This window comes from Antechinus flavipes, chromosome 4, assembly GCF_016432865.1.
Source record: "Antechinus flavipes isolate AdamAnt ecotype Samford, QLD, Australia chromosome 4, AdamAnt_v2, whole genome shotgun sequence".
NCBI lineage: Eukaryota > Metazoa > Chordata > Mammalia > Dasyuromorphia > Dasyuridae > Antechinus > Antechinus flavipes.
The window spans coordinates 306442401-306458971 of record NC_067401.1 but is presented as its reverse complement, the minus strand read 5'-3'; the positions used below and the strand labels follow the sequence as shown (position 1 = coordinate 306458971).

The following is a 16571-nucleotide window of genomic DNA, read 5'->3' as shown; positions in this document are numbered from 1 at the left end:
ACTGATGTCTAGTTTGAGTAAGATAATGAGGCTTGGTTTTGGTGATGGAAGGAACAATTATATGCAGAGTCCTCTACAAGGCAAAGTAACTTGATGGAAGGAGAGGGGAAGGGGTGGGAAAGAAAAGCATTTATATATCATCTGCTATTTGCCAGACACTATGCTAAGTGCTTTGCAAATATAATCTTATTTGATTTTCAAAATAATCATGGGAGGCAGATATTATTATTATTTTTATTATTATTATTATTATGAGGAAACCTAGGCAAACAGAGGTTTCACATCCAACAAGTATCTGAGGATACATTTGAACTCCATGTTTTCTGATATAGGGATTTTAGTTTTATCCATTAACCCACCTTACTGTTAGAATATGTCTGAGACTGTGGTGTGGTTATAGATGCTGTCACTTTTTCTGCTTAGGGACCTTTTCTTTACAATAGCTGCTCATACTAATGAATAACTGTCTCAGAAAAATATATTTGTGGAAGGTTTTTTAAAACTACATAACATCTGACTAAATCAATATAAGTGAGATTGGTTAATATTTCTAGAGTGATAAGCTAATTTCTAGTGTGGAAAGCTATTTTTTAAAATGAAATAACTAATGTTTTCTAATGGTTTAGCAATAAAAGATAACAAACAAAATTTGGATTTAAAGAGCCCCATATAGAAATAGAGAAGGTGCTACAGAAGTCATTTATGATATCATGATTCTACCTTCAGAAATGGGAATGATGATGGTATTACTGACACTGATGGCGACAGTAGGAGGAGAGGTGAAGACTTGGGAGTAGAGTGAGCAAGTTTAGTGTCAGGCATGTCAGAGAGACAGGAAGAAATTAATGGATGAAGACTGGGGGATCAGGAAGAGGTTAAAAAGAAATCTCCGGGAAATACACATATAGGGACTAGCGAAAAGAATGAAAAAATTGTACCTCTGTAGGAAATAAGGAGTACTCAGAAAGGAAAGATCAAAGTTTAATTATCTTCAGGCTTTGTCTAGGAAATATCCAATAACCTTTTGAAAATAAATGGAAAACAAAACCAAATTCTGTCAACCAGTTTTGCTTAATAGCTTGATTTATTCCCACTGAATTGAATAATTATTTTCTTTGAATGTTTGACCCAGTTAAGTGATTATACAAAGTTCAAGCAATCACATCTCATACTTTCTCTTGGGTACCTCAGGGCTTATTGCTTTCTTCCAGCAGGCATACTTTCTGAACAACAGACCAGTAAATAAATATGGCACCTAATAATCTTTTTTTTTTTTGATTGATATGTCCACATCACAAATTTACTTTCAGAGAACTATGCAAATATACCTCATATCATATTTATAGATGTGACTGAAACAGCATCCTGTTCCTTTATAAGCACTAAACTTAATAGTGTATTTAGGTACAAGATAGCTTTTATATGTTACCAAAGGCAATATAAAAACAATATAACGATGATAATTATAACTGACCTTTACTTGCACAGTATTCTCTCTCTCTCTCTCTCTTCTCTCTCTCTCTCTCTCTCTCTCTCTCTCTCTCTCTCTCTCTATATATATATATATAATATATATATATATATATATATATATATATACACACACACATACACACACACACACACACACACACAACCTTAGGAAATAGATGTTAATATTATCATCATTTTACAGGTGGGGAAATAGACCGAGGCAGGAAGTAATTTGCCAAAGGTTACTTTTATAGCCAGGGTCTTAGAAAGGATTCAAACTCAGACTTCTTGACCCCAAGCCCAACACTCTACTGAACTATTTAGCTATCTAAAACTAAGGCAAAATTCATATGGCCAATGGCAAGTGACTTGGCATTTAAAATGAATAAGGTGAGCAAAATAGTATCAACCACTTATTGAATCCTCTAATAGGTACTAGCAGAGCTTATTTTTTTTTTAAGTCACACCTTTGCTATTTTTTACAGAATAGAATAATGCACTCATACCTTCTTAAAGGTCACTAAATTAGAGTGATTATAGGATAGCATAATATGTCAACAAGAAGAGTCCATATTATTGAATCAATAATTATTTTACATATTTTTGGGAACTATCTGTGTACTATATAGAAACTGAGGTCAATTTGGATGAATTACAAAATGATAGGACCCAGTTACATAAAAGCCAAGAAAATGCTTCATTAAAAAAATAGCTAGAAGTTATTTGATGAGGACCAACGATATCATGAATGTGATTTCTTGATGTGATTGTGAATTGGATTTGAGCGAGGCACACTGCAATATCATCAGCCATTTGAATCTAGTAGCAAGACAAAAGTTTAAACAACTGACCCAAGGCTCAGGATTCAGTAGGTGACTTTGGTATTTCTAAATTAAGGTCTTTCCCAGTTTTTAGTTTGAGCCTTGGTCCATTGAATGACTAAGAGCTACTTAAGAAGTTAGACAAAAATGTTTCCATTTACCAGCCCAAAGATAAGAGTTTTTGGTCTGGATAAAAAATAATTGCTATTTATACTCATTTTAAGTCATTAAAACTTAAACAATATAAATCATAGAGGCTGGGTCTGGACCTATTATTGACTGTTCAATGAAAACCAAAATGATTTGGATTTAAAGGCATGTTCAAGTAGTTCCATTTAAAACTCTTCATTCAACCATTAGTCCAGCATCCCCAATATCTGGTATTTGGAATTACATGAACAAATTCTGAATATAAGGAAAATTTTAAAACAGAAAAATAAACAAATAACATTCTTTCTTTGGTTGATATTCTCCTAACACAAATTTGCTCATAGAAATCTGCAAATAAAACTCATTTGGTATCTATAGATATGAATGAAACAGCCTCCAGTTCCTTTCTAAGCATTAAAGGTAATAGTATATTTAGGTATAAGATAGCATTTAATTATTTCTGTAGACAATGAAGACGACACCAAAAAAAAAACTTATAGAACTCCAGAAGAAAAAACAATAACACACCAAACTTTAATATGATTTTTCTATCTCTCTGATTAGTCCTACCACTTCTCAGGTGCGTCTGTAGTCCTAAAGACACACAGTGTCTCCCTTGTGAATTAGATTCCCCTTAAAAGGGAAAATAAAACAAAAATTCGATTTTCTACCAAAAAACAGTATTTTAATGTTTTAGAGAGTCTTGATTTTACCACTCTTACCCCCAAGAAACCTATATAAACATTTATCTTAATGACATGCTTTTCCCCATATATTCATTAATTGATGTGGGAACTACCCAAATCATCCATCTATATCTATAATCCATCATGTATCAGCCCATTTAGAAATAATACCAGTATTTTGCTCATGTAGAGACTCTCACCATCCAGTTTGATATGTTCATCTTACCTTTTATTTTGGGCCAACCAGATACTTAGTGACATGACCCATTTACCATTATCATTTATCAAAAAGGTCACATTTATTATTATACCCCCTATGGAATCTAGGATAATACAATATTCTAATATAGAAATTAGAAATATTGAAAGTATATGAATGAGCCACATGCATCTCAAGATTTATGAGTTCTATATGAAGGACATATGATACAAAATGTTAAAGCAGAAATAACAATGTGATGGAGCTGGCCTAAAAAAGACAATTGTAGAATGAGACAGTAAAAAGAAAAGGTGCAGAAGGAACATAACAATTGAATGTTTTCAATGCTGTATAAATACTGTTTAGCTTAAAAGTTTTTGCCCATTTTGGCAAATTCTTTTTTACCTCAAGTATTACATACTAAACAAATTATTCCACTTACTATATCTCCATACTTATAAATCCTCTTTACATTCTTCTTTGCAAATGTAATAGTTCTATTGTACAATACCAGAAAACAACTTCTTATTATTCTACAGTGTAATATTGTGTTTTGCTTTTCTTGTGAGGAATAAATTATTATCTAAATATGTTCAAGGACAGTTTCATATCTCAGTAATTGCTACTGACCAACCATTTCTTAGAAGACAAAAATACTGTAAATTGAAACTAAAATAACTTATCTACAACTAATTAAGCTTTTAATTATATATACATATATATATAATCATAAACACATACTCTATTATGATTTAATTGGATTCCTTATTACTTTTCTGATACTGAGATTATAAAAAGTACACAATAAAATTCCTTATTGTTTATTGTATTAGAGACATGTAGATAGCTACCCATTTAAAAATCTCATATTAGCAAAGGATTCCTCTAATTAATTATAATTATTTATGGGCTACAATACAGAACCTCAAAAAGACCTTGAATAAAAGCATTATCTTTCTATAAATTTCCCATTATTTTATTTTTTCATTTTTATTTTATTTTCCTATAGAGTAAATCTTAAATTGTGGGTTACAACTCATATGGGATCACAAAAAATGAACGTGGGTGTTGCAAAAATTTTGGCAATAGGAAAAGGTTTTTGAACTTAAAAACCAAAAATTCAAAATCAAATGCATAATGAATCCAAAGTATTTTTGGCAGTACTTACTCGTGTTGTATTGCATGATTTCAATGTAACCTTGATTCTGAGCACACAATATGTGCATATTGCAGTGTACATGCATGGATGTCTCCAGAAATACTTCAGCTCAGATTTGAGATGGGGTTGTGTAATAATTTCTGGGGCAAAAAGTGGTCGTGAGTGGAAAATTTTTAAGATGTCCTCCTATAGAGTACTTTCTAATGACTTCCCACTTATTTATGTAGATTTGGCCAGATATTGCTGGTTCTGAAAGTGAATTTTGACACCCCCAAATAGAGTGAGACATGGAGGATGAGGATTTCTATGACTTTACTCCCAAATTTCCCTAGCACATGAGAGTAGCACTTTAGCAAGTAGTGTTCCAATAATGTACACAAGCTAAGAACCTTCATCAGAAGTAATGGATTTGATCTGGGAGGATTTTGTTTTATCCCTCCCACAGCTTCCCAGAAAGGAAAGAAGGGAAAGTCTCATTAATAACAATAGTTGGCATTTATCTAGTTTTAAGGTTTGCAAAGCACCTTTCATAGATTATCTCAGTTGAATTTTCACAGTATTAGTGAAGTTGATGATACAGATACTGTTATCCTCATTTCATAAGAAATAAAATAGGCTTACAGAATCTAAAAAAACTTGCTTCTGTTTATATAGCTAGTAAAGATCACAGACAGGATTTGAATCTAAGTCTCTTTCATACCAAATCCAGCAATCTATTCCACTCTGGTTCTCACTGTATTTTATTTTCATTGGCTTCATGTTGTATCTTGAGTCAAATTTAGTTTCTTTTGCTTGGTATTCAAAGCCTTCTATAACTTGACATTAATGCAACTTTACAGACTTAGTTTCTACAGCTCTGCTCCAAGCATTCTAATCCTCCAGCCAATGGAGGATGTCCCTTAATGAATGTTTATTATATTGTTATATCATAGTGGACAAATTGAGGGATATGGCAAATCAATAATTTGTCCACAATAATAAATTAGATTAGAATGAAGCTAAAACTGGAATTCAAGGAATTCTAACACCTACTTAGTATGGAACTTTCCCTTCCCTCGACCAAACTAGAGTTCTAGATTGTATTTGATGGAGAAAAAGGGAAGTAAAAGGTGCTAATTTAACTTTAGAGAGCTTTACAGTCACATGCACATCCGCTTGTGTATGTATTCAGAAAGCATAGCTATCAATTTAAAATGATGCTTTTAAAAGGTAAACATTTTAACTGAAGGATGAGCCATTGATTTTTATAGGACTCATCTCCAACAGGCAACTGAAATTATATAGCTAAAACCATAGTATTTTTATCACTGGAAGTGATATTCTATCGACTTGTTATTTTCTGGAGGAATAGAGTGGGGATAAATGGTCAAATAGGTTTTCAATAGGAAGGTGACTTTCTTTAAAGAGATTGGAAAGAAATGATTAACGTATTTTTGACTTCTAAGGGATAAATGTATGCTCAGACTCTGGTTGAGATATGAGATCCTGCTTACATTTTGATATTTCCTGGTACCTAGTTGTATCAAGTAACTGTTGTTCTCCAACCCATTTATTACCATCACGACTCAATGGTTAGTTGTTCCCTTCATGAGAAGATCTCCTAGGTTCTGGCTGTGGTTTGTTATTTGTGTGCCTATTTGTGACTCTGTCTCTCTTTTTCTTTTTTTCTATCTTCCTTTTTCTTTCTCCATTCACAAAAAGAAATAGAATGTTGTCTGTTGATATTCTGGAAATGTAAACCAAAGTTACCCTGTTGAAACATATCTGTGTGGTTTATATGTTCATAATAACTAGGACTATCTTTATATGTAGTAAGAAAAAAAAATCACAGGCTGCTAAAACATTTGAGATACTCAGGAAAGGATCTGCTCGCTTGTCATTCTGTACCTTTTTCTGTTACATGTAAACCAAAGTCTTATCTAAGGAAGACAGCTGTAGTTCTGTCTTGACACTACAAACATGTTTGCCATGTACTGAACTCACTAGTATGGAAACTAACAGTATGGAAGTTCTATTTTCATATTCTGTTTCTAATGCATGAGTTGTTCATTTAGGATTGTTTAGGATTTTTAAGGATTGATTTTTGCAATATTAAGCTATTAGAGCTTGAAACTACACTAAGACTTTTAAAACACTTTATATATTTATGAGTATATTGACATTTTATATATACACACATATACCATACACATACACACACATATATATTTATGTTCCCATTCCAAAAGTTAAGGTTGTCAGATTTTGATAAACTGAATAATTTAAAACAATCTAAGGTTTACTGTTTGGAGAAATACTGATGGGAATATTTTTGTAATGTGAAGAATAACCTATTTGCTTTCACCTACCTTTTACTCTAGTACCTCTACTTTGTTTTCTAAGTTTACATTTGGATATTTGGATAATTCAGTTTTATTCATTTAACAAACATTCATTATATGCAAACTATTTGTAATTCAAATTAATTTACATAGGTCTATATTTTATCATAATTGGGCCCAACTCAATTCAACATTTATTAAGACACTTCTTTAAGTTGTGGGTACAAATAGGAAAAAAAAATGCCCCCAGCATGTTGACAGACTCTATTTGGCGAAGTCAAAGTGTAGTACAGAATGAAGTATAGATGGTTTCAATACACATTATTGGAGAAGATATCCACATTGATGAAATCATAGATCCATTGAATTTTCAGAAGAACTTGTAAACATTGTGCTAGGTACTGGGACATCAGAGGAAAAGGAATCAAACAAACATGTCCTCCCTAAATTTAAGAGGATTACATTTTACTGTATTCCTATAGAATCTTAAGTGATAAGCTAGGAAAGTGCTTCTGGACTCATTCTTGGATTTGGGGCATTACAATCCAAGATGACATTTGGGATGTCTTAATAGAATTTTTGCAGGATTCTCTGATCTGTTGATAGCTATATGATTAAAAGGATTCCACTTCAGTTATACATCCTTTCTTCTCTTGAATGTGGACAGAATCTGCCTTGTGTATGATGCAAGATGCAAATGAAGATTATATGAACATAATATCCCAACAAGAAAAATTAATTGTCAAAAAGCTGAACAATAGCATAACAGACATATTTAAGGGGCAGGTATGTGAAAGAGAAAAAGTGAATGAATGATAAGAAAGAATTAGAGAGAGTGGGAATTAAGATTGGAACTAAGAAGACTAATACCTTGTAAATATAGTTCTAAGTTGGATTCACTCATTCATTTGATAAATATTTAATAAGTGCTTGTCTTGTACATAGTGCTAGACTAAACATTACAGGGCATGTGAAATGGGTTAGGAAAGAGCATTTATTTAACACTTACTAAGTGCTAAGCACTTGACAAATATTTCACTCAGATCTCATAGCAACCCTATAAGTATGACAGAGATCCTATATTTTAATTCAGTTTGTAATTTTATAGATGCTTAGGGAGAGACACAAAAGATGTCAAAAGAATCTCATGGTTGGATGAAAGAAGAATAAACAATTTCTCTTAGGAAGCTAGTAGGAGAAAAATTGTGACAAGAACTCTGAGGTTGTCCCTGAAGAAATAGAAAGTAAAGATTTTGTTTTTCTCAAATGTTGGGTACTGGTAGATAAGCCAGGAGTTAAAAATAAGATGATGTTAAGTAGAAGAACTAAATGTGGTAAGCTGGATGGAATTATACTCAGTAACTTCTGTATGGCTTCATTTTACTTACCTATTAAGAACAGTCACAGAGAGGCTCTTAACTTCTTAATTGTTTCTCTTTTTCTGCAAACTGACTGGATAATGATTCATATGACAATAGAATGTCAGCTATATCAAGGCAAGAGATGTTTTTGTCTTTCTTTGCATCTTAATTCACACAATGTCCGGCACATAGTAAGGGCCTAATAAGTTATTAAGGATTGATTTAAAGATTATATTATAGATATGCAGGAGGGTCCTGAAAAGGAATCTGCCAGTAGTCAATGAAAGTTAACATTCATATGATATAATATCTTCAGAATATTCCTAAATGATATTTTGAGGAGTTTGAAAGAATTATTTTTTCTTCCTAAATGCCTAATTCAGAAATCAACATTCTAAAGAAAATTCTGTGACAGGGCAATACATACCTCAACTTTACTGGCTAGAGAAAGATATGTCAGCCAGACACTGTGTGTTTATTTCCACTGGACAAGATTCAAAAGTCATTTTGTGCTTTTTAGCCAATTGAAGCAGTATGGCTCATTAGTAGGATTTCAGTAACATGCAGCAGCATGGCCATTGGGATAATTGGTGGGCCAGGAGCTCTGGATTCAAAATTTGCTTCTAAAACTAGCTATGTAACTAGATAATCACCAGAGCTCTCAGAATCTCAGTTTTCCCCATCCTCCAAATGGGGATAATAATACTTTTATTCTTTACCTTACAGAAATTGTCAGGTAGCAAGCTTTGTAAATTTGAACCATTTTTATTAGTTCCAACTGAAGTGTAATGCTCCTAAAACAGTATTATAGAGTTGCCATTACTAAGACTAAAGGGGTAATGTTATTCAAATAGTTGTCTTAGGGAGACAAATATGGCATAATATATAAAGTGCCGAACTTGAAGTCAAGAAAACCTGGAGTCAGGTCTCCCCTCAAATGCTCAATAACTGTGTGACTCAAGATTCCCACTAGGAACAAATGAGGAGATGCATAGATAAAGTGCTTTATAACTATAGAGTGTTATTCGATGATGTTTAGTTACTTTTAGTCATATCTTCTGCTGTAGTGACCCCATTTGGTATTTTTTTTTTTGGCAAACATACTGACAGATTTGCCATTTCCTTCTCTTGCTTATTTTACAGATGAGAAACCTGAGGCAAATAGGTTTATGTAATTGCTCAGAGACACACAGCTAGTAAGTGTTTGATACCAGATTTGAACTTAGGAAAATGAGTTTCTCTGACTCCAGAATGTTATATAAATGTTAGCTATCATTCCTAGTCATGAATAGAGATATTGGTTGAAAATTGCTTTTATTTATTCCAATGGCAATATATTTTTTTTACCTTTTCTAAGATATCTTTCCTTTGTAGTTGATGTGAACTGTATCTTTTTTTTTTAACCACAGGAATATATGAAAAAAAATTTTTTATTCTACTATGTATCAGCTGGAATCACATCTAAAAGAGTCACCAATGGCCACATCAGAGAGAAAAAGGCCCCCAAGCATATATAGCATCCATTTCAAACAATGAATAAGTAAGGCAAGAAGAAAATTCCAGCAGTAATATTATTAGCACTTACTGCAAGGATGATCTGAAGAGAACTGTGTGCCACTTCTATGTACTGGTATTCAAGCAAACACCCTGAGACCGTGATATAGCGATGGTCCTCTGGGGCCCAGTCGGGGGCTGGAGTCACTGATGTCACAGTACATCCTGGGCCATTCTCCATCCACCAAGAACGGTGCATTGAGATATTAAAAGTCAGAATCAGATCTGTTTCCTGTAAGAAGATAATTTACAGGGAAGAGAATTACTTCTTGAGCATTAGTCTGCATATTCTAGATTGATAACTTTTTTTTTTGTTTCCAATCCACTGTGAGAGGTGATCTCAGCCATCATATTGAAGAGGGAAGCATCAAAAGTAAAAAGCGATCAGCTCCACTTAAAGATTATGTGTCTGTGGACTCCACTTCTGAAGATTTGTCTGACAGACATAGTGCAATGAAAAATATCGTATTAGAAGTGGCTCAGCAGGAAAAAAATTTCCCATATCTTACATTGCTTTCAGCAGTGAAGAGCATTAGTACTTAGGGACTCCTAAAGATTTCAAAGTGTGACCATTGAACCAGTTTTACCACTTTGGATCTGGCATAATTCCATTTTGTTATGGAACTTCTGTGTATTTCCTTTCTCAGAAGTACTTTGGGGAAAAAATAGGAAAGATACTGATTTGGAATTAATTCTTTTTGGAAATTCAGGGTCATTTTGCATTTGGTAATGACTAATGGTACAACTGATAATAGCTTTCCCAAATGAATTCACAAATAATGTGACTACCATTGCAGCCTCTTTAGTATCTTATACAATTACTAACCATATCAAAAGTTTAATCATTTCCCAACATTTCAAGAAAAAACTAGGATGCATTCATCTGTCTTCATGAGGATGGAAGCTACATCTTGATCAGAAAACATTTTTAGATGAAGTATTATATATTGGATATATACAGAAAAGAAGTGAATGGCATGATCACTATCTTTTAAGAACTTATAGATACTCATTTACAAATATGTAAATATATAAAGAAAAAAATTGAAAAGACTAAACACATACACACATACACAGAAAGTGTGTGAGACTGAATGAGAGTGACTAAGAGAGGAGGGGCAGAGAGAGTCAGAGAGAGAGATGGAGAGATAGTGAAAATGAGACAGAAAAAGAGTCAAAGACAGAGGGAGACAGAGACAGAAAGAGAGAAAGAAAGGAGAATTAGAAACTCCTTTAGAGAGAGACAGAGAGACAGAGAATCAAAGAAAGAAAGACAGGGAAAGAGAGAAAGAAAGGAGAATTAGAAACTCCTTTTTAGAAATATATGTGTGGATACTCTGTAATTTGGGAAATGGTAAGAATATAAAGTTATCATCATTATTATTATTGTTACCAAGAATTATAAGTCTTACAATTATACAACCATTTTTTCAACAAGATTTCACAAATATTTTGACATTAAATGTTTAAAAGCATGGTAGATAGGGTAGTAAATAAGAGCTTTGCTTTTATATTGAAGGAAACTAAAGTACAGAAGTGGTTAAATCCTTTACTGAATTTATTCATAATAAGAGGTAGATTCAGTATAAGAAACCAAATCTCCTAATTCCTGTCTCTGCCTTTTTTTTTGCTAGATTATACAGAAAGAATCGAATGATAGAATTGAGGTGGGAATGGCTTGGAAAGACATAGATACAGGGGAAGATTCTATATAAGCAGAGCAGATAGGAACCACTTGCTATGCATATATTGGCTGTTCCAGAAATGTGAATTTATGAAAATAAATGATAATTTTTAGGACAATAAATCTAGATGGAACGTAGAATTATCCCAAAGTAAAGTGGCTGCTATTTTGGAGAAAAATATAAACATTTAAATTTCATCTTTGATCATTTCAATGACCTGGCTGACTGCCATATTGAGGGGACCTAGATTCTAATTGGATGCTACTGAGGTTTTCTATGTCTTGCAGGTCACTTCATCTCTCAGGACCTAAGTTTCCTCATCTGTAAAATAAAAAGCTGGCCTAGAAGGTTTCTAAAGTCCCTACTATCTATGAAAACACATGAGATAGATTCAAGATTGATATCATGTCACACAGAGGGAGAAAAGCATTTCTTGCTCCTTGTAAATAAAAGTTGAAAGACACTTAAGGGACCACTGTGTGCACATTTGAGATGTATCTTTAGCAGTTAATTTTTATGATCATAATTCTTTTCAAATATAGCAAGAAAAAGCTATAATTTCTTCAGCATGCTTTTTACCAGTGTAGACTAAACTGCTCAATTTTGACAGTAAATCCTATCCAGGTGCCTGAAGCTTAAAGTGATTTGCTAGGTTCACATTGTGAGTGTGTGTGTGTGTGTGTATGTATAAAAAGTGAGATTTGAACAAGTCACTCTATCTCTGTAAACTTTAAAATAAAAGTAAACCATCCAGAATTGAATTTGAAATTTATACAATCTGAACTGACTTAGTGTTTTCTACCATTATAGTTTTTGTAGTGAAACTGTCCTTTGGGAACTAAGATGAGACAACATTGGAGATGTAGAATAGGAACTTGCCTTCTGTATTATGTGATTATTTTCTGTAATGAATTGAAAGACAGGGGTTTCTCCAAAAAGAAGTTATTAGGGGACTCCCAAGGGATTAAATAGAATATCCTTAGAAAAAATAAGGAACACTGGCTTTTTTGGATCCTGGTTTCCTTTGAGGCTCAAATCAAGTCCTATTACTGCTGGAGGTTTTATCTGATGACCCGTTTGCCTCCATATTCTTCAAGCTTACCTTATATTGGATTTGTGTATGTCCTGTAACTGTACATGTTCATGTGATCTTCCCCACTGGAATGGAAACTCTTTAAAATCAGAGATTGTTTCACTTTTGTCTTTGTAACCTTAGTACTTAGAATGTTGATTGGCATGTAATAGGAAAAAATTAATAAATTCTTGTTAAAAGATTGATTGCAGAGTGTGAGGTATAAAGCACCAAGCTTTGAGAAGCAGAAACATGAATTGTAGCTTCAGTTCTGTGTCTTGTAAACTGTCTAATGCTGGGCCTCTCTGAACCTCTGTTTCTTCACTTAAAAAAATGAAGTGTTTGAACTAGATTAATACCAGATGATAGTTTGGCTCTAAAATTGTGCAATATGAGGTAATTTTATTCAAGACAAAAAAGAAAAGACAATACAATATGAAACAGGAAAAGAAGAACTTTTTTTAAAAAAAGGCTTGGAAATATGGAACACAATCTGTGTTCTGCACTGCTATGTTGTGAGAGCAATTTGGAATGATGCTCAAAGGCTAAAAACTTGTGCAAACTCTTTGATCTATCAGTATCTCTACTGGGTCTGTATCCCAAAAAGATCATAAAAATGGGAAAAGGACTCACATGTACAAAAATTTTTGTAGCAGTTCTTTTTATTGTAACAAGGACTTGGAAATTGAGGTTATGTCCATTCGTTGGGGAATGACTAAATAAGTTATGGTATATGAATGTAATATAATGCTATCATTCTATAAGAAATAATGAGTAGGATGATTTCAGAAAAGTCTGGAAAAACTTATATGAACTGATGCTGAGTGAAGTGAGCAGAAACAACAGAATGTTGCATATAGAAACAACAAAATTACGTGATGATCTATTATGATAGACTTAACTATTCTCAGCAATACAGTGATCCAAAACAATTTCAATAGACCTGTGATGGAAAATACCATTTGCATTCAGAGAGAGAACTATTGACACTATTTTATGGAGAACTAGGGATACTATTTTTTACCTTTTTTTCAAAAAATTGTTTTTTTTCTTTCTTGTGTTTTTTCTCTTTTGTTATGATTTTTCTTTTCCAACAAGACATATAGAAATATGTTTAAAATGATTGTACATGTATAACCTATATTAGATTGCTTATTCTCTTGGGGAGGGGGCGATGAGGGAGGACGAGGGAAAAAGAAAATCTGGAACTCAAAATCTTACAAAAATGAATGTTATTGAAAGCTGTCTTTGCATATATTTAGAAAAATAAAATGTTATTGAATTTTTTAAAAAAAGCTTTCTTGTTCACATTGTATGCGTCCAAATATGTTTCCTATTAAATTTAACCAATAAATAAATAAATTTAAAATCATATTTCTGACTCTTTTCAATAGTTGAGTGGTTAGTTTCAGAAACCTTTGGCACAGTTTGGTCTCTGGCCAAATTTTCTTTCTATCATTCCTATATAAACTATGTAGATGATAATTATTAAAAAGCTTTAAAAGCACTCAACTAGGAGCATTATTAAGCCTCAATAATAAGAGAATTTCTTGAAAATAAAATAATTTGAGCTCATGTTTTCCATGTATTTAGATCTGAGAAACATTTAAAATATAAAGTACATTATAAACAGCTCTATAGGAAGACTTTTAAATTTAATTATAATTATACCTCCAAATCATTATGGTGACAAATGGATAAACATCTCATACTCTAACCATTCTTTTAGCTTTGCAAGTCTTCCAAAAGTTTACAGTCAAGGCCTCCATTATTGGCCATGTCATTTTTCAAAATGACTGGTTTTGATAGTTTATATAAATGCTGTTATTAGCACTAAAACATGGCTTCAGGCAGGGGATGAATACATGGAAATCAAAACAATGAATTGAATGACTCCTCAAATAAGTGCTTCTATGAAAAAAAGTAAATGACAAGTAAATAGGAAAATGACATTATTAAACATTTACTATTTGAAGATGTAACTAAAATTTACTCTATTGCTTGTACCAATTGAGGAAGAGACTATATATATGATAAACAAATGAATATCAACTGCACAGAGTATAGCATGAAGGTTGAATCCTTGAATCAGGAATTGAGAGTTATCTTTACAATTCTCAACTGCAGTTTTTTAACCACCAAATTTGCCTTTTAGTACAATGGGGATTAAAAGTCATTCTTGAAAAAGGCTTATAATCACAAAGTCCAATTTACTGACTTTTTTGAACCATTAGGCAATTTTGAATATTAGGTATTATCCAAATGTAATATAGAAATAATTTTTCTTTTTATCATTAGAGATTTGTCAGTAATTCATTGTTTTTCACTTAAAAATTTTATTTAAAGAAGTCATATATCTATATGGCATTGAAAGAATGATTTTTAGAAATGGGGAAAACAAAAGGATTTGGTTGTGAATTAAGTGTTGTAAAGATGCCTCCAATTTCAGATAGTTTCTTGCTAAGGCACTAGTTGCGGTTATAGTCACAGTGAGGGAATGAATGCAGTATAACTATTTTCTCATCTCTTATTTAGCCCTTTTACTCACTATTTATTTAGCTAACATTTCACCTCACTGATAGATGTATCAGATACCACCAGGATGGCTCTTTATAAAGGGAATTTATGACTGTCATTATCAGCATTAACAAACATTTATTAAGCATGGACTTTATATAAGAAACTATTAGCACAGCAGGGAAGGCAGTGTAGCTGAGCTGAAGAAAGTAGCTTTGGCCAATAGCCTTAAGGAGGGTTCTACCTTCTCATTCAAGCTGAGGCTTCCTGAAATCACCACACTAACCAGGTTGCTATTACTGCTGAGTAAAACATATCTAATCACACTAGTGTAAAACACAATGTGTTTAGAGGTGGGAGAGAGAAAGAGACCTGATCTTTGTAGAAAAACAAGATGGATTTAGGATATAGGAGTTCTGGCTGTTTTGCATTTTCTTTCTGTAGAATCAAAATGAAAATGATTGCTTTTAATTTATATCAGACATTATGGTACACAATGGTCTTAGCTCAGAATCAATCTGTGAACTAGGCAACAAATTAGGTGACAGTACATAGAGCTCAGGATCTGAAATCAAGAAGACCTGAGTTCAAATTCTACCTCAGACTTTCTAGTAGTGTGATTGTGAGCAAAGAACCCAACTTCTGACAGCTTAGTTCCCACAACTGTCAAATGCTAATTGGGGGTAATAATAGTGTGTATCTTGTTATGGGCCAGAACTTGAAACAAGGTGTTAACTCACTAGAGTTGACAGAAACAATGCTTAGGTAATTGGTTCATACATTAGAGCTCACACCTTTAAGAGAGTTTACACATTAGAGCTCACACATTAGAGTGCACAAGTCCTGGAGATTCACAAGTCTGAAACCCACAATCTCACTCTCTCAGAGGAGGAATCAACCTTTGGGTTCACACCTTTAAGAGATCATATAAAAGAAGCTCTTAGAACTTCAGTCAAGAGACTTGAAGAGATTGAGAAGTGAGAAAAGAGTTGAAGAGATTGAGAGCCACAAGTCAGTGAAGATTCAGTTTGAGAATCCAGGAATTGGAGTTGAGCTAGAGGCAGAAGCTGGCAGAGGCAAAAGAATAGCAACGAGAATTCTCGGAACCAAAGAAAGCTAACTGGGCTATTTTGGAAGAGACAATAAAGAACTACTTTAACAGCTGGCTGCATTTGGAGTGATTATTACTTGGAACTGAAACTAAGGCTGCCTCCAGAAAAGCTCCCCAAGAAACCTGCTTCCAGAGAATGATTATATTTTACAAAAGAAGAGAACACTGCAGTATCTTTCAGAATTATGCAATGAATAAAAAATACAAAGTTTGCATTTTGTACATCCAAATGTGCTGTATAAATGGTAGCAATTATTATTAGTAATTATTAAAGGTACAGGACCTGAGGTTCAAAGAAATTAAGTGCCTTATGTCTCATATTATATATATATATATATATATATAAAATTAAGTGCCTTATGTCTCATATTATATATAATATCTTGAAATGTGGGGAACAACAAGGAGACTGGGAGGAGACACATCTTTTTGCAAAGTCAATAGAAAATATGTCCCTCAGGT

General features: G+C 33.0%; 1 protein-coding gene across 1 annotated transcript in view; it reads right to left on the bottom strand.

The window, feature by feature from the left end:
* NKAIN2 (sodium/potassium transporting ATPase interacting 2) overlaps window positions 1-16571 on the bottom strand; it is a 1366633-nt gene that overhangs the window by 202436 nt on the left and 1147626 nt on the right. Inside the window, exon 4 of the mRNA XM_051997681.1 lies at window positions 9756-9956. Within this exon, the coding sequence (XP_051853641.1) occupies window positions 9756-9956 (201 nt within the window). The remainder of the gene's footprint in view (window positions 1-9755; window positions 9957-16571) is intronic.